This window comes from Ipomoea nil, unplaced genomic scaffold (genome assembly GCF_001879475.1).
Source record: "Ipomoea nil cultivar Tokyo-kokei standard unplaced genomic scaffold, Asagao_1.1 scaffold2036, whole genome shotgun sequence".
Taxonomy (NCBI): domain Eukaryota; kingdom Viridiplantae; phylum Streptophyta; class Magnoliopsida; order Solanales; family Convolvulaceae; genus Ipomoea; species Ipomoea nil.
Window position 1 is genome coordinate 6,674,288 of NW_017618464.1, and position 27,606 is coordinate 6,701,893.

The following is a 27,606-nucleotide window of genomic DNA, read 5'->3' on the forward strand; positions in this document are numbered from 1 at the left end:
ATGTCACCTAAACCAATCTAGATCAATCGCATTTGCACACATTTAATCCGCGTTCGCACACAATTACAAATTTTTGCATTTTGCTCCTCAACTTTATAATGAAATGGATGATTTGACTTGATTCTATTTCCTGGATTTTAGTAATCTTATTGAAGTTGTTTAAAAAAAAAAAAAAAAAAAAAAAAAAAAAAAAAAAGAAGAAGTAATCTTATTGAAGTCAAATAAATGGTAATTATGAATGATTGACGTAATTCATATGAATTGATGAGCAAATGTGAATGAATCTCTCATTTATAACACTTACCTTTTAGTTGGTGATCACATCAACTCTATGGACCTTTTGCCCATAATCATACACTCAATAGGGGCGTTTGACTTGTTTCTCTCCATTTATGCATTCATTAGTAGACCATACCACAAGCATTTATTTCACTCACTAAACGGTAATGTAATGGCAGCCATCAAACCAAAACTCCTCAATTTATTTTGAATTAGTTGATCATTTGAGTCATGTCTCGGGACCATTCGTTATTTCAATATTGAATACACATTTGAATGCCAAAGCTAGTGTGGGTAGGTACCTTTTTTTTTTTTTTTTTTTTTTTTTCCTTTGCTTTTTGGGTCATGAAATGTATATGCAAATGTCAAGAAGTTGGTGAATTTGTAACGGCTATAATTCAGCCTTTTCGCAGAAGGCATTTGTTGACACGAGACGAATAGTGTTAAAATCATACTTTTGTGTGAAAAGGATTGCTAAACTTTGTGGTATTGTTGGGTTCAAATATGGCATAAAGTGGGAATTCGGGCATTCTATGAATTGCAGCGACTACAATTTCCATTTCACACGTTTTAGTTTCAGATTTATTATTTAACAAACCAAAATAACCAAAATTTTACAATCTACAATTACGAATAAAGATCACTAAAAAGTCTTATAATCCAAACTAAAGTCTTGCAATCCAACACAACCAACTAAAAAATCATACATAATCTAATCCAAAGAAGAAATAAAACTCTCAATCCATTTTCTCTTCAAGCTTGTACTCTTCACCTTGAAAATTCTTGCTTGAACTTCATTTGTCATTAGAAATTTCAATGTTTTACATAAGTCCTCATCATGAAAGTCATTACCTATTGTCTTCACTTGTTGATACAATTCATTTTCATCAATAGCACCTGTACTCAATGACTTAATTACTGCTACAATGTTACCATGTTGTTCTGCCTTTCATCAACATTCAAGTCTATTGACTTTCTCTTACAACTGAATTTTTGAGAGGAAAATTGTGTATTATGATGAGATATCTATTATTGTTGGTAGAGATTGTGCAATAGGAAGGTTTGCAAAGTCTTTTGTAGATGTTGATTTAGAGGGTACTAATGAAGTGGATGATATATATCATGAAAACTTGTTTGACCAAAGTGAGCATCAACGACTACTTTGTCTCAAAAATCCGACTTTAAGAGAAAGTCAATTGACTTGAAGATTCATAATTGGTAACATTGCAGCAGCAATTAAATCATTGAGTACCGGTGGTATTCACGAAAATGAGTTGTATCAACAAGTGATAGCAATAGGCGATGGCTTTCATGAGTAGAACTTATTAAAACATTTAAATTTCTAATGACATAAGTTTAAAAAAAAAAAAATCAAGATAAAGATACAAGCTTGAAGATGAAATGAATTGCGTGTTTTATTTATTCTTTAGGACTTTAGGTTAGATTATGTATGACTTTGTAGTTGGTTATGTTGGGTTGTAAGACTTTTTAGTTGGTTATGTTGGGTTGTAAGACTTTTTAGTAATCTTTGTTTGTAATTGTCGATCGTAAAACTTCAATTATTTTGGTTTGTTATTTTGAATTGCAAGATTTGGTTAGTTATTTTGATATCTTATTAAGTTTTTTTATTATATTTAAAATTATTATATTATTATTATTATAAATGTTGTTATATTCTAAACGAAACAATTAAAAGGTTTAATTATACAATTTATTATTTTTTGAAAAATGAACCAAACACACCAAGGCAATATTCTTAAATGTAACCAAACACTTGGAAATGAAAATGTTTTCTGAACTCATTTTCCAAAAAATATTTTTCAAAAGTCATTTTCTTAATTTCCAAATACACCTATGTGAAAAAGGAATTGCAATTCCTCTATATCGAACATGCCATTAATGTACAAGCACCCATGCGGTAATTATGTTGGGTGTGAATGATAATATTGTGAACTAGAGTCAACCATGTGCATTATGAATCTTATCCTGATTATGTACTAGCATTACATATAATATGTTAACATATTATGTACTTTCTGTTTATTTATAAGTCTATAATGCGCATATGTGATTAGGTGCAGCGAGGAAAAGTTTGTAAGTACCCAATACATATGGCATATGGCATACAACAAATCGACATGTTGATCACTATCATAGACTTCCCTTGTTATTATACTACTAAATATATGTTTATTATTTAAAAAAAATCACAATATTAAATAGTAAGAATACGATGGAATCCTTGAAAATGCACTAGTATTGACACAATCCACAATAAAATTCACATCACAATAACTTACCTGTTCCAAAGTTCCATAAACAACAAATAGGGAGTCTCATCTTGATACCATAAATGCTGCTCTAGTGACCATACTTCTGAAACTCCCATTCGCTGTTATCTGAAATACAAATCGTAGGAGAATTTAGGGAAGACAAATGTGGCCACAAAGCTGAAATAGAGACGGAATGAGCAGCAGAAGACCTACCCAATGGGCACACTTGACGAGTCTTGAGCCATCGGCTAATGCAGTGGAAGTGGAATGCGTGGTTGCAAACACCTGCAAACAGCAACCTTAGCCTTACAAAAGCAAATACTTCATATTCCATGATTATCTAAAGTAGTATTTGTAGGTAAATTAGATGTGTTCAGAACATTCAGTTTAGCTGGTATTTTTCGTTTCATCTCAACCTTTCAATGCTTTGCAAAACTGATTTTTAGATAGTACAGGCACATTCTAACAAAAGAAATTCAGGGATGAAGATTGTTTAGAGTTCTACTACATGTAGTCCCAAATCTAACTCCCTCAATTTTACTCCATGATGTGGCAGATTCTGATAAGCTATTTTTTTCCATGTGGATCCCAATACAAGTGTGTACATCAAGGTTTGTGTGTGGGAGTAAAAGTTGGGAGTAGAAAATGGGATTACACATAGCATTTTCCGATTGTTTATAAAGGCAGCATATTAAGTGACAGGAAATTCCCCATCACATTCTAGAAACATGTGGTTAACTCAAAACTCTTAAATGCAATACTAATAGATACAACTACTAGCATTAAGTTCCTCTAATCAACAAAAATGCGTAGTACTCCATCTTATTTAAACAGAAACAAGAGTATCAGAAACCTTACAGACAACCCAGCTACCCTATTCCCTATACAGAATAGCTTTTGCAAAACCAATAACCATAAAACTATAGAGATAATGAAATAAAAACATCGAAAGGAAGGGCAATGTATTTAAATACAAGTTTGAAGAAGCTACATACCCCAAGCAACAGTACACTCCTCACTTGTGGCACTAGCTTGATTGGCTTGACACTCAATACCTAATTAGATAACCAGAGAGGTATGAAATGGATAGATTATGACAGTACATTAAACTAAAACAAACTTGTCATGTCAGTGGGAAGTAGAGCAAAGACTTACATAGATCCATGATATGGTTCCTACAAATAGCACAGTTGTCCACCACGATATCTACAACCAAAAAGTCAACTGCCTCAAACCACCAAAAGAACAGAACTCAAGGAACTTTCTTATATGATAAACATGGCAAGTTACGCAATGTGAGGGCAACTACACATATTTAGAGGTAGAATAAGGTCTTTTTTCTTCAAAGCATTACGATCAACAAAAATTGTAGAAAATACAACATATTGAATACCAAAAAGGATGCTAAGAGTAATTAAATGCATTTAGTCTCCTTTCTTAGTCCTCTAATAATAAGCGAAACCTCATTAGTTCATGTTCAAAGGATGCTCCATCCATATACATCAAGCAAAAAACGATAAACCTTATTTGCTCAATGCCACCCCCAGAAGCAAAGCAAAACCAATGTAGAAAGAATAAAAATCATTCAATACTTGACAGGAACCTCTTTAAATTCTCACTTCCATCTATGAAGTTCACAAGTGCATATGTATTCCAACACAGATAAATACCAAAGCACTGCACTAGTGATTAAGAGTGCCATGAATTAGCAAAATACAAGCGGCATCAGGTTTTTCATTGTGTTAAATCAGCTTCAAGAATCAGACGTGTACAGATACATATGTAATCCAGCAAATAACATCTACCACTGGCACAGAGTGCTACGCAATCAGCATTGAAACTTCTAGGGTGTTGGAAAAATTGACAGCGAATATTATAAAATTAACAACAATAATAGTTGTGTTGCAGTAATAAAGCCACTGCTTTAGAAACGATTTCACAACTACCAGTAAAGGTATTAAAGCAGTGTTTTCCGCTGAGGTTTACACAATTAACTCTTTATCCGTAGTCTCGTAATAACTTTTGAGGAAATCCAGATTAATAATAACCTCACAAATTATTATAATATTTCCTAAAAAAACAAAGGCCACAACATGGGAGGAGGAATTGGGGTAATGCTGACCAATTAAACTTCACAATCGTCCGACAATATCCATCATATGCAAAGAATATAACTAATTCTGAGCAGTGTCAAGGTTTGAAGCTTAAGTACTAGCTATATTCTTAGCATTTGCGGGAGAAGTCAGAATTAGTCACCCTCCTCCCATGTTATGGCCTTAGTTCTTAGGGGTTATTATTAATCTAAATTTCCTCAGATTGATTATTATTAATTTAAATTTTCCTCAAAAACTGTTACACAGTCATTGTATAAAGAAGGCTCCTCCCCGCTCTCTCATCTCTCTAAATATTGTGAGAGAATAAGAGTTTCAGTTTGTAATTCGAGTGGGTGAATATGAGACCGTGTAAACTTGGGGGACTACAACACTTTAACACCTGGGCAGTGGCCAATATTAACACGACACAACTGTTAATCCTAACATATAAGCAATTCAATTTAACAACTCAAATATCTCATGCAGATTTAAGCGCAAATTAAGTATATAGGTAATCGCAATGGAAAAAAATCAGCAAAATCACATACACAAATCTCCATTGGCATCATCAAAGAAAAATTGCAAAAAATCACAGAGCACCTTAAGCGTTATCACAGCTATCATAATGTCTACATAGAGTGAGTTAGGTTTAGATAGATACCCCAAGCCCAGAGAGAAACGGCGTTCCACTTTTTGATCTCGAATTTCTTGCCTTTCTTCGTTGAGGAGGAAGTCGAAGGTTCGTCGGCGCTAGAGCCCTCCCCGGCCGGAACCATGGTGACGTCAGTGTCCAGAGTTGCCATTGGATCAAAGCGAGGACTTGGATTGCTCCGGGGGAGACCAGAGAAATTGACGCTGAGATTTCTGTACTGAAAGTCTGAAACTGAAGAAGAAATATCAGGAGTTGGGCTTGGACTGAGAGTAAATAGGGAAAACGGGCCTGTCCTAGCTATGTGCTCATAATGAGTTCATGTCTTCATGTCCAAATTTGGCTTGTGCGGCTGTGCCTGTGCATTTTGCCATTTTCTATATTGCAATTACTCTTTGTTTATTACAAATATTGAATATGTATCCCCTGTGCGGCTGTGCCTGTACAATACTACAATTACTCTTGCTAGGAGTTTTAGGCTTCTATCTTCAGCTGTGCCTGTACAATTACATTGCCTCATCTTTTTTTTTTTTTTTTTTTTTTTTTTTTTTTTTTAAATAATAATAACACTGCCTGTACAATTACACTGCCTCATTATATAATAGGTCCAGGAATTGCCATCAGTGAATATGTATTGTTCTGTAGTGTGCTTGAAAAATTAGAAAATGTTGAAAATTGGGGTTCTTAAACCGAACTTTTTTCAAATCGAAACGAAACTAAACCGAACTATGATGTTAAACTGATTGGTATTATTTTTTAAAGGAATAAGGGTCAAATAGGCCACTCAACTGCACACCAAAGTGCAATTAGGCCATTGAACTAAAAAAGCACAGCAAAGTGCAATTAGGCCATTGAACTAAAAAAGAATGCAATTGAGCCATTGAACAACAAAAAAACATGCAATTTAGCCCAAAATGACTTGTTTACCTGATGTAGCAAGTTTCCGATTTTAAAATTATTTTTTAAAAATAATTTTAAAAAAATTCTTAAAAAAAAAAATAAACAGAAACTGCCGCCGGAGACGAATCGTCTCCCGCGGCAGTTTATTTTTTTTTTTCTTTTTTTGAAGAATTTTTTTTTTAAATTATTTATTTATTAAAAATAATTTAAAAAAAAAAAAAATTTAAAATCGGTAACTTGCTACATCATGTAAACAGGTCATTTTGGGTTAAATTGCATGTTTTTGTGTTGTTTAATGGCTCAATTGCATTCTTTTTAGTTCAATAGCCTAATTGCACTTTGGTGTGCAGTTGAGTGGCCTATTTGACCCTTATTCCTTTTTTAAAAACCGAAACCGAAAAACCTGAACCTAGTCAGAAGGCATCTTGCACCCACTATATGTGCAGTGTGGTATACTTGTATGCATTAATTGTGCAAGGGTTGCATCCACTATATGTGATAATCATTATGTTATACTAATATTTAATTTTGATTTCGTGACTATTTTTATGCGTTGTGGTTGAATGTGCAGAGGGCTGAATTTATCACAGAGTACAATAATTTGATCAAGTACTGTTCTAAAAAGAATAGTGAGGCTGATCTCAAACTTGTTTTTATTATACGATGGCAAATTATTATGACATTGATGATATTTTAGCTGAAGAAGAGGTCAGATTATCCCCTTTTTTTTTTTTTTTAATTACAGAAGAACAAACCTTTTTCCTTTTTGCTCGCTAAATTAATTATATTAATTTGATTATTGTTTGCCTTGGTTTCATTTCTTTATTTCAGCTGTATTCCAGAAAACTGCCAATGCAGTTGGGATATTTGATTGCTGTGATGATATGAATAAGGTGAAGTTTCAATCACTGCTGAAAAATTCAGCAAAGGGGATTTTATCCCCCCCCCCCCCCTTTTTTTTTTTTTTTTTAAAAATGTGAGGGGGTTTGAATTGGAAACAAGAGATAGTAATAGAAAGTTGGGCGTGTTCAGTAGGAAATGAAATATTGGAGGTGGAAAAAAGGGAAATTTTGGCAAACTAAACACCCTAAACTTTCAGGTGGGAGCTGGTATGGAAGTAGAAATGCCGTTTTGGCTTGCCCATGAGCTATATGTGAAACTAGCAGTGAAGATTAAAGTTCCGTCATGCTTTGACACCAAGTAAAGTCTGAATGCTCTCACTTTGTGGTGTTTTATACTTTTATACTGATTATACTGATAATGATTGTAGAATTAAGATTATGGTACATGTGGCCGGAAATGTCTTTGTAAAGAGTAAGGCGCTACAACTTTGCCCATTAAAAGTGACTGTTGGTGTTCGATACGTTGATGAATCTGATTCATATGTATATACACAATTACATCAACAGGACTCAGAGTATGATTTCTTCTTTTTAGTTTAATAGGACTGCTTCTTTTTCTTTGCTCTACTGAAATTGCTTTAATATCTGATAGTGTATTGCCTAATACATTTGTTTGTATAGAACCGGTGACAAAACAATAGGGCCTTTTAATTTCTGTTGGTTGCATTTCGGACCAGATACAAAGAAGTGTTGATCAAGGCATACACTGCTGCATCTGCAGTGGCTTCCAAACACTTAACACTTCTAACACAGGAGAAGAGATGAAATGTAAGCTTTTTAGAACCTCTCATTCTTCACTATCCTTTCGTGGGTGCTACAAATATTTACAGAACTCATTTCTTATTGTTAATGTGAAGTGTACGAGGCTGGGCAATCCTCAACAATGGCTTTCAAGAAATGGCGGATGGGTGGACCTAGACTGCAGAAAGCTTCTGTGCTTGGGAGAAAAAGAAAGGGAAAATTTTAGTCTGGATCATGGTCCACGTAGCACTGTGGACCGGGGAAGAAAATAAAAAAACGGATTCTGTTAATAATGGCGGACGGTGAATTCTGGTAACGTTGTGATTGCGATCTTTTGCTCGATTTCTCTCATCCTTGTTCTTCTCATAGTCTCCCATATTCATTTTGCGATTTTCTACTCAACCATGGATCAAACAACAAATAGAAGCAATCAGAGTTTCTGCGATTGACGTGATTGATGCAGCGCTAGTTGTTATTGATCACAGTTCATTTGATTCGTTTATTGTATTGTTCCTAGGGTTTGTGATTGTATTTTTTAGATTGGAGTTTTTGTTGTTGTAGTTGATGATAATCTTTCAGTTTCATTTTGTATACATTGTAGTTTCATTACAACATAATTAAAATATCTTTTTAATTCAAATACAAATTCATTTGACAATGTATACTCAAAATGTGATACATGCTACTCCGTTACATTTTATATATACTGTAGTTTCATTACAACATAATTAAATTATTATTTTAATTCAAGTACAGCTTCATTTGACAATGTACACTCAATACGTGATACTTGTTAGTCAGTTTATTTTATATATACTGTAGTTTCATTACAACATAACTAAAGTATTATTTTAATTCAATTACATTTTCATTTGATAATACACACTTAATATGTGAGACTCTGTGCTTAGTTTCATTCTAAACACTAAAGTATCATTCTTATTTATTTATAATTTCATTTGACAATTTACAATCAATATGTAAGACTTGCAATTCAATTTCATTTTATACACACGTGAATAGGGCATTGCGCCCCTGCAAGACTCCATCTTCATTGAAATGTAACTCCCGCTGACTCTGAAGGTTGACCGTAGAGGTTGACCCTGAGATCCCATGCCGATCCTTGAACCAAGCATCCTGGCGGCTTTCGCTTCTTATGTTGTGGCCAACCCTAGGATTGAGAACTGATGTTGCTTAACTCACTGGTTCAATAGGTAGTATTTGAGAGAAGAGGTCAAAGTTCAAAATATCGGTAGCAGCAGTGTAGGGATTATGCCCAGAGTGGGCAAATCCCTTGTGCGCACTAGCATTTGGCCATGCTAAGTCATTGAGTTACCGTAATTTACACTGCATTTGGCCTTGCTAAGTGATTGATACGGTAACACCGCATTTGGCCCTACTAAGCCATTGAATTACTGTAATTTACATTTTTTCACATGCTCTATCACGTCGAGACATGAGAAGCTCTTAGGGTTGAGGTAGAAATGTAGAATTTAACATTTTGAGAAATGAGAACCGATGCAGCTTCCAATATATCAATCCAATAGATAAGACTTTTACACCTACTTCTAAACAAATGTATGGCGCGGTAATAATAAACCAAAGAGTAATCACATCGGTGGTTTTTGCTCAAATTTTAAAGAATAAAAAAATCAACTCTTGATTTTTAACTAGTGGGAGTAGTGATTTTTTTTTTTTTTGAAATTTTTACCTCCTGCAAATTAAGCATTTTAGGGCCCCCACACTGACATCACAAAACTTGAAACAAACATGACAGGTGTGTGTTTCGGAACTTGTTACGCTAGCTGGTGCATGCAATGCACGTGCCGCTAGGCATGTGAATATGCATTGTTTATTTTTTTTTTCTTTGAACATTGTTAGCGTGTATTTATTTTTTGCTTTTTTTTTTTTTTCCTTTTACTTCCTCTCTCTTTCTCACTCTCTTCCTATATAAAATGACAAAAACTACCAAAAAAACTAGTACTAATATGAATGCTCTAAAATCACTGGTCCAATATAATTAACAAGTCTTGGAACATTATACACATTGAGAAGTCACATTCTTAATTATTTGTGCTATTGAATTTGTTTGTTTGTGGATGGTTTTGACTTCACCCTATGAATGGGAAAACGCATATTTGGAAAACCAGCGATTTGATGGTATCTCGGGAATCGGGATATGACAGCTGACAACATGAATGTCTCCTCTTCAAAATAAGTACGGAGTAAAATATATATAATGAAATACGAAATCCTTAGATGTTGGAATAGGTCAAGTTTCAACCATATATTTGTGAATCCAATATTTGCTTAGCTGTGTTATTTGACAACCCAGATCAGATTTCCCAATATTGCACTGCATTAGGTAGCTAGTGGTATATGACAGTCTGCCTATCTTGACCCTTTCTTTCATTTCCCTCCCTCAATTTGCAATTCAGCTCATTTTTGGATAACAAGGGAACCCTAGGTTATTATATGATGGTATTGAGTAAACCTTGTATTGTGACATTGATCAACAAAGGATTATAATGAGATAAATTATTTTAATTTTTATTTTATAGCTAATTAGTTCAAACCAAGAAATAAATAGGCCGGAGGGTCAAATTTGAAACTTACCAAACTAACAACGTAACATGAAAAACTTGGTTAGGATTATCCCTACAAGGCTACAATTAAGCTACTTATCGTATACAATTCTTCTCCCAACGTTTAGTCGTTAAATTGTAAATCTGTAACTGTTTAGTAAATTTAAGGAAAAACTACCATTTTGATCCATCAATTATTTTCTCAACTGTAAATGTAGTCCTTAGTTTTCAATTTCAACTAATTCGATCCTCAAATTGTTTAAAATTTTGTCAATTAAACCCTTCCGAGTGACCAAAATTGTGATTTCTTCATTTTTACAATTTCGTCAATTTGATCCTAAGGTTTAATTGACGAAATTTTAAACTATTCGAAGATCAAATTAGTTGAAATTGAAAAGTATGGACTACATTGACAGTTCAAAAACAATTGAAGGACCAAAATAGTGATTTCTCCTAAATTTAATATCTCAATTATTTGTAATGCAATTTTAATTGGTTCCTAACTCCAACTACATTTACTATGATTCTTCGTGTTAGATCAAACCTGCCACCCCCAGGCCTATGAATATCTTGTACTAGCTAGTACTGTACTCAACTATTTATAAATGTTGGTTGAAAATGCACATAGAAGTATTAATATACTCCACTTTGGTAAGTACAGTTGGATGTATCGCTGGCATTTAATTTCAACATTAAAAGAGATTCATATGAAACATGGAATTAATTTAATAAAACATTAAAAGAAGCAAGATATTATGAGCATTTTTGCTCCAAGCTAGCTACATAGCCTGTACGTGCTAATCCTAAAACTATGGCAAAAGCAGACAAAATTTCAATTTTCAAGTAATTATAAACACACATTTGTATATACAGTTCCGTTTTCACTAATAATTTCACTCTATCCTCTCTTCATTCCAGGATGATGAATTGGGGACTCATTTGATCTCAGCTTCTGTTGCACAACTGTTTCTGAGTAAACTGTGGTCGACTTGGCACCCCTCGCCTTACCATGTTTATGTTCGTGGTGGCGGTGCTGATCGTGCTGGTGCTGGTGCTGGTGGTGGTGGTGCTGATTGTGTTGATGGTGGTGATTATGTTCGTGATGGCGGTGTTGGTGGTGGTGGTGATTTCCATTTTGTTGTTTCTTCACCTCCTCTTTTTCTTTCTCGGTGGGAGCTACGTACAAGAATGTCACCATTGGGACCTCCTTGTAGTCCTTCAAAGGTTCCAAAACCTTAACCACTTCGCTCATGGTCGGCCTAGCGTTGGACCTTTGGCTCAGGCATTTGTACGACAGGAGCGCCGCCTTCCGGGCGCCGTCTTCCGAGTACATGCCGTCGAGCCTGGGGTCCATTATCCGGTAAAGCTTCCGGGGATCTTTTAGCTGCGGCCTGGCCCAGTCCACCAAGTTCTGTTCTCTCGGCGGGCGGGTCTTGTCTATGGACTTCCGGCCGGTGAGCAGCTCCAGCAACACCACCCCGAAGCTGTACACGTCGCTCGCCGCCGTCAAATGCCCCGTCATGATGTATTCCGGGGCGGCGTAGCCTTGCGTGCCCATCACTCTTGTGGAGACGTGCGTGTCATCGCCTTCTGGCCCGTCCTTGGCCAACCCGAAATCTGACAGTTTGGCACGATAATCCTGGAAATTGAAAACCATGGAGATTCAGATAATGTTCTAATAATTTACATTAAACATATGAATTTTTTAAAAAGGATATTAGAGAGTGATTAATATGAGACTTACAGAGTCTAGCAAGATGTTTGAAGCTTTGAAATCGCGAAATATGATTGGTTTTTCAGCTCCATGCAGGAAAGCCAGACCCTTGGCAGCTCCCATTGCAATCTTCATTCGTGTCGCCCACGGAAGCGAGGCTGAAATTCCTATATAAGTCAAGAAATAGATAATACATTTACTTACCAACTCGAGGAAAAAAATAAAGAATTAATGAAGTAAAGGTAGCCTAGAATTCCTGCTATTATCATTTTAAAAACCTAGGCAGACTGGCATATGGTAAGGTCAGCTGTGACAAAAATTAGATAAAACTTGACTTTTTCAAAAGAATTTTAGTGTTTTTTTTTTACTGGGATTAAATATTGGCAAGTTGCTCTAAACTTCAAAGTGGGTTACAGCTACCTATCAGCCAGAATGTTGACAGCAGCCTAGTTGAACTTAATTCTTTATTTTTTTTATAGTAAAAATTGTAATTACTATTAAAAATGTGCACCGAGTAAATCCATCTAACTGATTCAATCTAAGAAAATTGATAAACTGTCTCTACTAAAAATATAACTTATAACCTTATAAATTGTGGATCACATTAGTGTGAGACTGTCTCACAAATCTTTATTTATGAGATGGGTCAAGTCAATATGTAAATCTAATACTAAATCTCACATTTCATCTTGACCCGACTTGTCTTATAGACAAATATCTATGAGACAGTCTCACACAAGTTTTTGCTATTCTGAAACTACAGAAATCATATGTGAAAACTATGGATGTTTAATTAAAGGAATTGAATAACATACTTCTGAAGAGCTGATTCTCCAGGCTGCCTCTGGGCATGTATTCATACACTAAAAGCCGCTGATCTTCTTCACAGCAGTACCCGATCAGCTTCACGACGTGCGGATGCCTCAATTGTCCAAGACATACCACTTCCGTCTGCAAAACAAATAAACAATATAAATTTTACACAAAATTCTATAGTGCTGATAGATATCAATTAGAAACAATATAAATAATTCTATAGAGCTGATCGGTATCAATTAGGAATATAATTGATTGAAATCTGGAGAACTTACCAGCCATTCTCTGTGGCCTTGATCGGTACATTTATCGGTGTCAAGACGCTTAATGGCCACCGGCTGGGCCTTCAAACCGGGGCGGAGCTTATCGTCGACGAAACCCTTGTGGACCTGGCCGAACCCGCCCTCGCCGAGGAAATTACTGGACGAGAAGGCGTGAGTGATAACTCGGAGCTCCTGGACCGTGAAAACGTGGAGATTGGAACCGGCGAGGGAGATCGAGAGATCGGAGGAGAGAGTGGAGGCGCTCAAATCCGAAAACGAAACCCTCTGAAACTGAAACGAAGTTTGCAGCTGCTGCTGCTGCTGCTTCGGATCCTCTTTCTTCACCTTCGTCGTCGGATTATCGCCGTCGGCGACCTTGAAACAGCACGGGAGAAGCGACTGCAATCTAATCTTCATCGCCGCCGATTAATGTGTATTGATTCCGATTCCAGAAGATCAAGTCGCCGTAGTTTTAGTTTGCAGATGAGGGACTAAGGAGGAGGGAGAAATGGTGAAAGGCTTAATATTCAAACGATCGAACCAACTGCTCTGTCTTAACCAAGTCGAGGAAAAATGGTGTATTTATAGGTGCATGATTTCTTGCAACACTTATTTTTGAACGGGTCGGGTTATATATATGTATAATATTCGTTAGACATTTCTTTGCGTGTCTGTGCATGTACACACGCCCCCCTCCCACCCCCACCCCCACCCCAACAATATTTTCTTGTTATTTCTCCCACAAATTTTTACTACCATCATTATATTAGAATGGATAAAGGGTCAAATTTGCAAGTAGGAGCTTAGCTTACTGATTAAGTATGTACTATTAAAAAAAATTGTCAAATAGACTATTGAAGTGCACACAAGAATGTAATTAAGCCTTTTCTAAAAAAAATGCAATTAGATCACCAGGAGCGGAGTCAGAATTTTATTTCGGTGGGGACGGAACATTAAAAAAAAAATAGTTTGAAAAAAATAAAACACAAACTTTATATGAAATTGTGTTGAAACAATAGGCTCACTATTAATAACAGTAAAAAACCGCACGCCTAGCTAGCTAAACTAAGTCATCTCTTGTTAACATTTGTTTATTTTCTTATACTAATACTAAAACATGTACCATATATACATATATATACAAGGATTATATATGGGGTGGGGTGGGGAAGGGGGGCAGCTGCCCCCACTGCCCCGCTTCCTCCGCCCTGTAGACCACTGAACCTTAAACAACCTACAATAGAATCCCTAAACTAATTCATTTCATTCCATTCATCCAATTTGCAGATTTTCTTAGTTTCTAATAGGTCACCTAAATTTAAAATATTTTTTGAAAATAATTATTTAAAACACAATCACCATTAAATATTAAATATTAAATATTAAATAACAATTACATGGAAGGTATGAAAAATGAGTATTAGTGCAGGTTGGTGAGGAGTCACAAGTCTTATTACATTTTCTATTTTGGCTGAAAATAATACAAAATGACACGGTTGCCCCTTTGACTTTGTTTTGTTGGAAGCTTGGGGCAGATTCCAAACCTTCTAAAATTGCTTCCAGCGGCTGCCTGCCCAATGCCTATACTGAATTTTCGAAGCGTTTGACTATTTGCTTTTGTTTTTGTTATTGTTTTTTTTTTTTGGGTAAAATTATTTTCTCGTCATCCTTGACGCAATATATGTGTAATTTTTTAATTTATTTTAAACTCAAACTTCAATTGAATTATAACATAATGTGTTAGAAATAATTTCTATGGCTCAGAATCCATGCAGCCATCATCCACGTTGCTTCTTGCACGTACTGCCGCAACTGTCGCACTATGTATGCATGTTCTCCATCTTTGCGTTTTTATCTCTAAATTGCTTAGTATAAATAGGGTAGCTTTATGCTTTGTAAAATGTATCAAATCTTTTGAATTCATTCTCCTTCCTTTCTTTCTTCACGTAGCTTATATATATATATATATATATATTTGTAATTCTCTTTTGAGATTAATATATATATTTATTATATCTTACCCCAATTTAGCAACTTCTTATTTTGTCATTTATATAATTTTCTTCGTTTATATATTTTTCCTATTATTATACTTCTATAATTCTCAATTTTCGATTCTTTGCTTCCGCATTATTCCGCTATATTCCTAACAAGTGGTATCAGAGCCAGGTTTAATTGAGAGTTATTTTCAAAGATGTCAACTGTTACCAAGTTCGATATCGAGAAGTTCGACGGGAAAATTAGCTTTTCTATCTGGAAGGTTCAGATGGAAGCCGTTCTAACCCAGAACGGTTTGAAGAAAGCGCTAGCTGGGAAGAAGAAGAAACCGGCTACAATGACAGATGTAGATTGGGAAGATCTGGATGACAAGGCACGTTCAACCATTCTTTTGTGTCTGTCTAAAGAGGTTCTACGTGAGGTATTAAGTGAGACGACTGCGTCAGATTTATGGTCCAAGCTGGATACGCTTTACATGGCCAAAACTCTGGCGAACACGCTACGCCTGAAGGAGCGTCTGTACACAATCCGTATGACGGAAGGTACTTCTATTAAGTCTCACTTAGATGAATTCAATTCTATTTTATTGGACTTGGAAAATATTGATGTCATAATTGACGATGAGGATCGTGCTGTTTTATTGCTTGTCTCTCTCCCTAGTTCATACAAGCATTTCAAAGAAATTATGCTGTATGGTAATAGTAGTGATACCCTTACTTTCGACAGTGTTAAGTCAAACCTATTGTCCAAAGAAAAGTTTGACTTTGAAATTAAGTCTGAGGACAAAGGTGAAGGCTTGACTGTAAGGGGTCGTTCACTTGAATCAGGGAGTAGCAATAAAAATTCTAGATCCAAGTCCAAAGGACATAAGTCCAACAAATCCTGTAAGTACTGCAAGAAGCATGGTCATGATGTGACTGAATGCTTCAAGTTGAAAAACAAGCAAGAGAGAGAAAAGAAGTCCGCTGAAGCTAGTGTTGTTGAAAGTGATTCAGAAGGCGATGTTTTGTTATCTGTTAGCTCCGGTTGCAAACGGAGCGAAACCGAGTGGATTCTGGACTCTGGTTGTACATTCCACATGTGTCCTCACAAAGACTGGTTCGTCTCTCTGGAACCAGTTGATGGTGATGTTGTCTTGCTGGGTAATGATACCCAATGCAAGGTTAGTGGAATTGGAAGTGTTCAGATTAAAACTCATGATAACGTTGTCAGGACTCTTACCAATGTTCGGTATATTCCTGATTTGAAACGCAATTTGATATCATTGGGCACATTGGAATCTCTGGGGTGCAAGTACATAGCTGAAGGTGGAGTTTTGAAGGTCATAAAAGGCTCTGTTGTTCTCATGAAAGCTTCCCGTTCCGGAAGCTTGTACGTCTTGCATGGCAGTACTGTGACAGGTTCAGTAGCGGTATCCTCATCGATGTCTGATGCGGATCTCACTCAATTATGGCATATGCGTCTGGGGCATATGAGTGAGAAAGGCATGCATCTCCTGAGCAAGAAAGGCCTCATTGTTGGTTCAGGTACGGGTAAATTACAATTTTGTGAGCATTGTGTTTTTGGGAAACAAAAGAGGGTTAGTTTCTCTACTGCTACACACCGTACCAAAGATGTATTGGAATATATACATTCTGATTTATGGGGACCAACTAAATTCCAGTCTATGGGAGGCTGTAGATATTTTATGTCTATTATTGATGACTTTTCTCGTAAAGTCTGGGTCTATTTCCTGAAACATAAAAATCAGGCATTTTCTATTTTCAAGAAGTGGAAAATACTTGTTGAGACTCAGACAGGAAAAAAAGTCAAGAAGCTCAGGACAGACAATGGCTTGGAGTTTTGTGAGTCAGATTTCAATGACTTTTGTGCGGCAAATGGAATTGCCAGGCACAAGACCTTGCCTGGTAAACCCCAGCAGAATGGTGTTGCCGAACGTTTGAACAGGACTCTATTGGAAAGAGCTCGTTGTATGCTCTCTAATGCTGGGTTATGGAAACGGCGTGATTTTTGGTCCGAGGCTGTTTCTACTGCTTGCTATTTGGTAAATAGATCTCCACATTCATCCCTTGATTTCAAAATTCCAGAGGAAGTTTGGTCAGGTAATCCTGTTGACTACTCTATCTTAAGAGTTTTTGGATGTCCTGCTTATGCTCATTCCAGTACGAGTAAATTAAACCCGAGAGCTGTCAAATGCATTTTCCTTGGTTATGCTTCTGAGTCAAAAGGGTATCGTCTATGGTCTCCTGATTCTCGGAAAATCATTCTGAGTCGAGATATCACTTTTGATGAAAATGCACTACTTTCTTCTGGAAAAGTTCCCAGTACTGGTGAGACGCAAAGTACTGGTGAGAAGGTGGAGTTTGAGTTCAGGCCTATTGATAGTGTTACTACTGCTGACGGTAATACTAAAGATGATGCATCTACTAGCACAACACCTCTCGTCGAGCCACTACGAGAGTATTCCATTGCTATGGATCGGCCTAGGAGGACAATCAAGAAACCTGCTAGGTATGCTAGTGATGATGAAACCAACATGGTTGCTTATGCTCTTTCAGTCGCATAGGAAGTTGATGGTGATCCATCCTGCTATTTTGAAGCTCTTCCTATTGCTAAGTTCAAGTAGTGCTTGAGTTTAGTCGACTGTTCCAGTTGTTAATTTTCACAGATGGATTTGATCCAAGGTGGAGATTGTTAGAAATAATTTCTATGGCTCAGAATCCATGCAGCCATCATCCACGTTGCTTCTTGCACGTACTGCCGCAACTGTCGCACTATGTATGCATGTTCTCCATCTTTGCGTTTTTATCTCTAAATTGCTTAGTATAAATAGGGTAGCTTTATGCTTTGTAAAATGTATCAAATCTTTTGAATTCATTCTCCTTCCTTTCTTTCTTCACGTAGCTTATATATATATATATATATATATATATATATATATATATATATATATATATTTGTAATTCTCTTTTGAGATTAATATATATATTTATTATATCTTACCCCAATTTAGCAACTTCTTATTTTGTCATTTATATAATTTTCTTCGTTTATATATTTTTCCTATTATTATACTTCTATAATTCTCAATTTTCGATTCTTTGCTTCCGCATTATTCCGCTATATTCCTAACATAATGAGATTTTTTATATTTGTTGCTTCATTTATAATAATTGAACTTAAGACGTTACTATATCTCAATAGTTTACCATCTCATGATTTCGAGTGAAACTATGTATATGTTTTTTGATAATAAGTAACACGCAAGACTCGTAACTAATACATTTTGCTAGTTCTAATGTCATATATATTAAAATTTAGTATATATATATGTGTTCGGCTTTAACTAAAAACAAGAGAATTATTTATACGTATCAATAAGTCTTTCTCTTATTTAATTAACGCCAATAATAACTTCTTGATCTAATAGTTAAAACAGAAGCCGTTACATCTAAACAAGTTAAGTCTTGTCTGCCCGCATGGACAGTTTAGTTGGTTACATGGGTGAAGCTTGGGAAGAAAGACCAGGATAGAGTCTCAGTAGCGGTAGTGTGGGAGCAACCTATCAAAGTGAGGTACTCCTTGTGCGCAGTAAGCAAAAGTCTACCATTTGTGTTCAGCTGAGTTAACATGATTTACATCCTTATAGATACTCTATCAGGTCGGGGTTGGGGATTCAAATTTTTTTGGGAAGAATTTAAGTCTTGTCTAGCTCGAACCATTTTCGAACGTCATGTGATTATTATTATTTTTTCTACCACCAGGGGGTGTGCACTGGATAAACTCATCATTACGGTTGTTAATTGCCATACGCTCCTATTGAAAGTCGAACTTGAAATTTTGTGCTTAATTACTAGCTCAATAGCCCCAACATTTTGTGATTTAGTCTTGAAATATAGTGAATATATAAAATAATATCTATATCGTCCAATTAATTATAGAACCAAATAGCACCAATTCAATTGCGATATCATCATGGATGACTTAATCCAACGAAGGAATTTCTTTTCTTGGAAGAAAAACAAATTAAATAATAGAATTTCAACGAATTAAATTTGCAATTAGTAATGTGTAATTAATCCGAAAATTACAGGTTCCTTGTACACGCGGTTGTTCCAATGATTTGGTCAGAAAATTCGGAAAGTCAAAGGTTGGATACTGTATGGACTTGTAAATAGATCGAATACCGGGTAGGTTGGCTTGCGCTGTTGGTGTTCTAGAAGCTAATCAAACTATAGCTTAGCCAACATGTAATCCATCCAATGTGAAGATTGAAGAAGTGATACTTCCCAACAACTTGATTGATAATATATATATATATATATATATATATATATATATATATATATATATATATATATATATATAAAATTAGGTTCAAATGAGAACTTTTGTTAACATGTGAACCTGTGTATCATTGTACACCGTTAATCTTACTTTATCTTGTAGTTTATAATGATTTTGACATGGTAAATAATTAAATATACATCACTGTACGAATGCACCACACCATTGCACCTACACCAATGCACAACTGCGCCGAATGCACCACTGCACTACTCCTTAGATCTTGGCCGTCCAATCTCACATTACAACGTTGCGTAGAAATTCACAGGTTCACACCTAAGCAGTTGTTCTCATTTGAACCGGACCCTATATATATGTGTGTGTGGAGAATCCGATTCATATGAGAACTATGTATTTGCATTTCATAAGATAAAATTATCTGATTGAATCTCGTTCAATTATATTCATAAGCATATACTCATAAATTCAAACCATTGAGTCCACACTTAACATCTCATCTCACTCGAATCTAAATCAACCTTTTGTCGAGTGTTACTCTGATCGGTTAGCAATTGTTGTGACAAAATAGTAGCAAATAGTAATAGTAGGATCCACTTTTTATGGGTTACATTGATTTTAAAGGTTCAAACCAGAGACCTTTAGTTAAACTGGAAGAGTCTTACACCATCATATCTACACCTTTATGAGTAGTTGAGTATAGTAGAGTTCGTTCACTTTTGAAAGTGAAGAAAATGTCATATGTAAACATATAACTTAATGTATTAAACGTGAAGATTGGAGAAATGATTTTTGTTTTTCCATAGTGTAACAATGTTTAATTCGCATAATGTAAAATAAGATTACTCTAATTGAATTTCAATAGATCCCAATATTTGAACACGTACATATAAATTTGAACTTATGAATTCACACTTAAGTTTCTTCCTACTTGAGCCAAAACTTTTGGTATATGTCAACTTGATTGATTTTTGGAACAACCTAAGACTAAATTAGTGATTGATTAACGTTAATTATCTGAATTTGGATCATGCATGATGCATGGGACCTATATTATATTGAGTATTTAGGTTATATGTATGGACAAGAGATTTTCTTGGGTGGGGTAGGTGGGGTGATGCACCCCAACACTTTTGTCCAAGTAGGGACTAAGATAGTGGAATATTATTATTTGGGGTTCCCGAAAACATTTGACTAAACAATTAACCTGGTCGCAGCTTTTTTTTTTTTTTTTTTTTTTTTTTTGCCAAAATAAACATATTTTTTTTTAAAAAGTTTAATAATAGGTTTTCTTTTCCATTTATTTAATACTGCACTATTTACGTATTTTTTTCTTGAAACGATAAATATATAATTGTAATAAATTAACTTTCAATAATTAAACAATAATCACATATTTTAATAGAACACAATACCTCATATGACTTATTACGTGCAATTGAACTTCTTGTCTTGTTATAAGCTGCTAAGATATTAAAAATGCTTAGTGTACTTTATAGTTAGTATTAGTTATGTTGCGTGTAACATGCTTTTGATGTTACTAAAAGAATAAAAGAAAAGAAAAAAAAAAAAAAAGGTCACGACATTTTTAATTCAATAAAAAGTATTAAAATGTAATAAAAATGATAGTGGGATAGTCTTAGATCTTAATGGTAATTGCAAAGGTCAAAAATGAAGACAAAGAAATAAAATAACAGAATAATTAAGTTTGGACAGCGGAGTTGTACCAAACCATCCTAATAATCAAAATTTTGGAAAATCTGTTATAGCTTCTATTGACCGAAAGCTTAATTAAGTTTCATTTATCACTAGTCAATATAATAAATCCAAAATAAATTAAGAGACTTTACTTTACTAGTAATTAACCCCAGAATATAAGCTAATTAGATTCCAATTTTACCAAGAACAAAAATAAGAAATATAAATTTGGGTTTATTGAGATTGATGAATTTAATTAATCCGGGGTGGCTCGAATTATTAAACCTGGATAAGAACACGAATAGTAAATAGATAGAAACGATGTCGTAATAGGTCGTGAAGACCGTATATCGTATTATATGCCGTAAATAGGCTATTACAACGGTTTGCTATTACAAAGTATGTGAGCAAGAGAGAATATAATGTCCCTTGTTATGACAAGTAGGGGGACTTTTATACAAGCTAAACCCCCCAACCGCCTCCCCCTAAAACGGGGTTAGTTGGATCTCCAAGTTGACCGCGCCCGGGCCACGCGGCGGGGGTCGGACAGAGCCCGTCTAGGGCTCAGACCGAACCCCTCTGGAGGTCGGTCCGACCCCGTATAGAGGTCGGTCCGACCTCAAGTCGGCCTCGTGCATAGGTCACGTGTCGAGGCATCGCGCCGGGGCGGGTACGTGGCACCGCCCCGGGACCCGTTCTTACTCCGCGCTCTCGGGCCTGTTCGAGTTGATTCCTAATATATCTATCAGAGACATATCTAACAACTTATATTCTCCAATAGTCTCAAGAGTAGGAGCGGTGAGTATCTTAAATTTATGATTTAAACTTATTTATCACCCAAAACATAAATGTCTATTGTTTTCAATTTTCCACACTATAAAACACAATTCATATGCAAGTTAATAAGCATTCATTTTCCACGTACGCAACCGATGAGAAAACGACCCTTTTGCATGCTCAAAGAAAATGTTAATTTGATTTTGTACTTCAAAATCAGATATTGGATTCTCACTTTATAATACTTCATAAATTCTCCCTAAAAGGATGATTAAGTGGATAGAACATATAACTCTCATTTCTCAAAAGAAATGTTATTGTATTATATTTAATGATATTTTCAATAATTTTATTGAAGGACAAAAAATGATCATGTCACAATAATTTTATGACTAAGTGAGATATTTTGAAAAAAATAAAGTACTGGATTAACGCCTATAAATTTATGACCAAAAAATTGAATTAACTCTTAAAATTATTTTTAAAAGAAAGTTTGCAAGTTTAAAGAATATAATCTAAATATATACATTTGTCTAAATTAAGGGTGAGCAATGGGTCGAGTGATATCTAAATTATATTTTTAAATACTTGAAAATTTCATGTGATATTTTTGAAACCGAATATCTGAAATTCCAAGCCAAGTAATAATTGGATATATCTGGTTTGGATGAAAATTTTCGGGATTAGTTTAAATCAAACAAAAAAAAAAAAAATTTATTATTTACATATTAATATTTTTTTTATATACCCTTTAAAAAAATATTTTTATATACAAGTTTGTGGTACCTACCCAAATACAAATACTATGGCTCGAAGAATGAGCTAGAATTAATTGTGCTATTGACAAGAGTCAAACTTAAACGAATGTATTGAGACGGTAAACCAAAGACCACTAACCCAAAGTGCCTATAATGCTCAGATAATGATGATTTAGGGAGAGGTAAGGCACTCCTATTTGTAGCAGTACCCCCTGCTACTACACCGTCTACGTGTACGACCCATGATCCACTCTCCCCTCATCCCCCACATGTCCCACGTCCATGCATGCCATGCCGCATCATACCCCACCTGGCTGGCGACCCCTTCCGGTTGACTATCGATGGCCGGCGATACACCCTGTCGCCCGGCCCATCACTCTTTCCTTCCACTTCCTTTGACCTGTACTATCAATCCAATCCCAGTAAATCTAACCCACAACCCATTTCCCCATCATTTATATACCGCCAAACTTAAAACAACACAAAACATTAGCAAATTAAATTATTATGAAATATATTTAAAACTAATATATATTATGACAAAGACCTTGTGATCAAGCGGCATAACTGTGTCTATTTCAAATCGGAAGCCACAAATTCAAAAAAAAAAAAAAAAAAAAAAAAAGGCCTTGTGATCAAGAGGCAGCAGCATATATTCTTTATTAATTATTTATTTAATTAGCTTCTAGGTAGATTAGTTAGCGATTGGCCAGATTATTTAAACGGAGTTGGTATATTCTTTAAAAAAACAAAAAAAAAAAAAAAAAACAAAACAAAAAAACAAAGACATACATTTTTTAACCAAACGAAAGACATACATATATAGTTGGTCAAAAACCATTATCCAACTAGCTAGTTAGCTTCAAATGATCTCGACATTTAGCCAGAAGGTGAAGTTAGTTTTTCAGGTTTTTTCTTTTCTTTTTTTTTTCTTTTTATTTAATGTCTGATTTACGGAAAGATTCTTAGAAAAATAAAATAAGAATTATATTCTATTATTATTTGGTTTGTGGAAAGAATCTATATATATATAAAAGTAAAATCCTCCAAACCAATTTTCCCCCCAAAACTTAGGGCCATTTATGTAAATTCATATATATTATGTTTAAGGAAATAATAATTATAGATATAAAAATTTATATATATAGTCATTTATATATACGTGTGCTATTATATATATATTAGAATATTAGATGTATATATTGATAGTAATAATATATAAATTAGGTAGTAAAAGAATAATTAAATAATTAAATATAGTAAATATTCTGTGTGATATATATATAGACATTATATACAATTAATATTTAATTTAATCTATATATACTAATAATAATAATAATAATTTTATTACCTTACTTACTTTACTTTCTATATTTTTTAAATAAATTATTATACTTTCCTTTCGAATTACTATTTTTCACCTATAAATACAAATTTTTAGACTTTGGCATTCATTCATCTTCCCACACGCTACTGGTTCTTCATGATTTTCAATATATTCGTACGTTTTCTTCAATCCTAGCAAAACTCATTCACTTAATCTCTACTTCAGGTAATTGTTTCTACTCTCCAAATTCTTTTGTTTAAATCTAAGTTTGTTGAGATTGATGATGATGATCAATGAATAATATGCTTCGCTTATTATTATTATTAGATTTATTTGATTCACATGCAGGTTTCTTATCAAGGTGGTTAGGATGCTATTAAGATTGATAGAAAGTTTGCTTTCGAGGGTAAGATTTTATATTCACCAAAATTATTATTTTCCCCGAGTACTGTATGTATTGATATTATATGTGATATTATATGATATATGTTATTCATGTGAACACGAGTACATTTATCGATAAATAGTAATATTGTGAGTGGTGATTCTCGAAATATCGAGAATGAGTTTCGATTTGTAGAACTCGTGCGTTATGTAAATACTTGGCTTGAAATTGTTGGTGTTGTATACATAGTAGTATTGTGAAATTGTATTAATACTGGATTATGGACTATAATTATATTTTGGACAAATCATGTGGAGAAAATTGTATTTCTTTTTTTTTTTTTTGAAAAATGTATTTGGAGAAAAGTATATATTCTGGAGAAAATTGTATTTTTGTGGAGAAAGTATTTATTTGTGGAGAAATAATAAAATTTTGCGAAAATAATATTTTGTGTGGTGTCCAAGTAAGAGTGAGTACTGTTTACTACTCATTGGGCTTAGAATCACATGAGAGTGTATCACATAAGTTATGATTCAGTTTTCAAATTGGTTGAGTGGTAGTAGGTAGGAAAACCTAACTACTTGGGTCATATATTACCCAGTGGCTTGAAATCTTCTGGGGTGTGCACATAGGTTTTAGTCCAGTTTCAAAGTGGATTTCAAAAAGTTTGGTTACTTCTCCATAAATAACTATTTATTCTCCATACAAGAAAATGTATAACTCCTCATGTATTTTGGAAAAGTATGAAATTATGAGATTTGAAAATATAAAAAATTCAAACCATTATTTTACGGGGTGAAGTGAAACTTACTTAGCTTATGCTAATTTTTGTCTACATTCTGTTTTTATGTAAAATTATTTATACAGGTGAACATGGATAGGAATTCGGGATGAACAAGTTGAGAAGGAATAAAGTTTAATTATTTGTTATTTTGAGGAAAATATTATTGTATAGTAATTTCAGTTTTAAGTACTAAGTTGATTTTGAGATATTATTTGATGTTGTAAATTTAGCATAATTACCATAAATAATGTTTAATAATTGACAAATTCTATTAGGCAATAAAAATTAGCATTATAAAATCTTTTGTACTATGGAAATATTATTTTTAATTATTTCGGTTTAATAATATTATATCTTATTTATAAAAAATTAAAGTAATACTTTTACTACTATTGAATATTGATTGACTAAAAATAATCTTAATTATTATTGTGGCAATTAATAGGTATTTAGCTTTAAAAAGTCTACAAATATATGAATTATACAACCATAGAATCAATTAGTAGGACAATTATATTAGGTAATCTAATTAATAATTTACTTTTTAAATTATATCCCCTTTTCTTCCGTGGTAAGCATATGTTTAATGTAAATTAATTAAAATGTATTAATTGGTAATATTGCATAATTATGGTATTGTAAATGTATTTATTGCTAATCAATTTATAGTAACGTGAATATTATGTATGGGAATAACAGATGAAACACGGATTTGGAAAACGAAATTGAAATTATGCAAATAGAAAAAGGAAATGTATATTATTAATGGACTGAAAATTATAAAAAATTTCTAATTGACTGAATAGAAACGGAAATGGAAAATGAAACTTATATTATTAATTTATAATTCTCACATTCTCTACCTATAAATACAATCCATTGGTGACAAAAACAAAAAACAAAAACAAAAAAAAAAAAAAACAAAAAAAACAAAAAAAAAAAAAAAAAAAAGAAATGGAGAGATTTTTTGTTTTTTGTTTTTAACCAGAAGTAGGAATCAATTAGTAGGACAATTATATTAGGTAATCTAATTAATAATTTACTTTTCAAAATTATATCATCTTTTCAATAATTATATATATACTTAATGAATAATATTATTGGCATAAAATAAATTATACTTAACTTAATATATAATTAATTTTTAATATAATTTTCTAATTTTTATTAAGAGTTAATTCCAGCAATGGTCCTCCGACTATGTTGATTTTCCACAATTGGTCCTTGACTTTTAATTTGGACAATTTAGACACTTGACTTTTTAATTCTTTCCAATGTTGGTCCTTCCGTTAGATGGAAGTTAAATGGATGTTAATTTGAAGGGTAAAAGCGTCTTTTCAAGTAATGTATATTTCCTCTTCGCTCTCCCGAGGGATGAGCTGGGTGCAATGTTATCTGACACTCCAGCCAGGATACCAAAGTATCTATAGTTTCTTGCTTGCTGTATAATCGTTAATAGTTTACAAAGAGAAGAATGGGGATTCTTGATCATCTTTCTGATATGTTTGATTGCTCTTCCGGCTGCCACTATCGTCGCCGCTACAAGAAGCGCCGACAACTGCAGGTATATATGTTGTCATGTATTTGTTATATAAATTCTTGATTTTCCGGCGGAGATATAATAACTTTTTATATATGTGAGCAGCGCAGACGGTGGAGATGAGAGTGAAGATGGACTACGAAGGGTGCGAGAGGAAAGTTCGGAGGTCGGTGGAGGGAATGAAGGGGGCGACGTCAACCCCGGTTGAGCCGAAACAGCACAAGCTCACCGTCGTGGGCTACGTGGATCCAGAGAGGGTGGTGGCTCGCGTGGCTCACCGGACCGGCAAGAAGGTGGAGCTTTGGCACTACGTTCCGTACGATGTCGTCGCGCATCCGTATGCGCCGGGCACGACAAGAAGGCTCCGGCGGGGTACGTGCGGAAGGCGGAGGATCCGCACGTTTACCAGCTCGCACGCACCTCCTCCACTGAAGTTTGCTACACCACCGCCTTCAGTGATGATAACCCTGCCCCCTGCGTTGTCATGTAATGTAAATCTTCATTAGTTTTCATTAGTTAATTATAGGATTTGTTGTGTAATGATGTTTCATAGTAAAGTACTGTATTGAGGGAAAAAGTCTGCACATAGCTCATCCCTCAGGAAGGACGAAGAGGAAATATACATTACTTGAAAAGACACTTTTACCCTTCAAATTAACATCCATTTAACTTCTATCTAACGGAAGGATCAATATTGGAAAGAATTGAAAAGTCAAGTGTCTAAATTGTCCAAATTAAAAGTCAAGGACCAATTGTGGAAAATCAACATAGTCGGAGGACCATTGCTGGAATTAACTCTTTTTATTAATGGTAATT

At 34.4% G+C, this 27,606-nt stretch overlaps 2 protein-coding genes, 1 long non-coding RNA gene and 1 pseudogene across 5 annotated transcripts; 2 read left to right on the top strand and 2 right to left on the bottom strand.

Moving 5' to 3' along the window:
* Positions 1–2,420: 2,420 nt before the first annotated feature.
* Positions 2,421–5,565, bottom strand: LOC109147674 (RING-box protein 1a-like). The gene is made up of 5 exons (XM_019295300.1): positions 5,307–5,565; positions 3,708–3,758; positions 3,548–3,607; positions 2,766–2,837; positions 2,421–2,678 (listed from the first exon to the last, which is right to left on the bottom strand). The coding sequence occupies exons 1-5, from the start codon at positions 5,446–5,448 to the stop codon at positions 2,641–2,643; spliced, it is 363 nt and encodes a 120-aa protein (XP_019150845.1). The 5' UTR covers positions 5,449–5,565; the 3' UTR covers positions 2,421–2,640.
* Positions 5,566–7,651: 2,086 nt separating this feature from the next.
* On the top strand, positions 7,652–8,382 carry LOC109148266. Its single transcript, XR_002048776.1, has 2 exons — positions 7,652–7,864; positions 7,954–8,382. It is a non-coding gene; the product is annotated as an uncharacterized LOC109148266 (long non-coding RNA).
* A 2,692-nt stretch (positions 8,383–11,074) lies between these two features.
* On the bottom strand, positions 11,075–13,790 carry LOC109148264 (serine/threonine-protein kinase At5g01020-like). 3 transcript variants are annotated; one of them, XM_019296147.1, is made up of 5 exons: positions 13,228–13,790; positions 12,952–13,087; positions 12,167–12,303; positions 11,510–12,061; positions 11,075–11,470 (listed from the first exon to the last, which is right to left on the bottom strand). In XM_019296147.1, the coding sequence occupies exons 1-5, from the start codon at positions 13,630–13,632 to the stop codon at positions 11,321–11,323; spliced, it is 1,380 nt and encodes a 459-aa protein (XP_019151692.1). In that variant the 5' UTR covers positions 13,633–13,790; the 3' UTR covers positions 11,075–11,320. The 3 variants fall into 3 exon arrangements, with proteins under 3 accessions (XP_019151692.1, XP_019151691.1, XP_019151694.1); XM_019296146.1 differs by having other exon boundaries at positions 11,507–12,061; XM_019296149.1 differs by having other exon boundaries at positions 11,075–11,464; positions 11,500–12,061.
* A 12,874-nt stretch (positions 13,791–26,664) lies between these two features.
* On the top strand, positions 26,665–27,318 carry LOC109148265 (annotated as a pseudogene).
* The last annotated feature ends 288 nt before the right edge of the window (positions 27,319–27,606 follow it).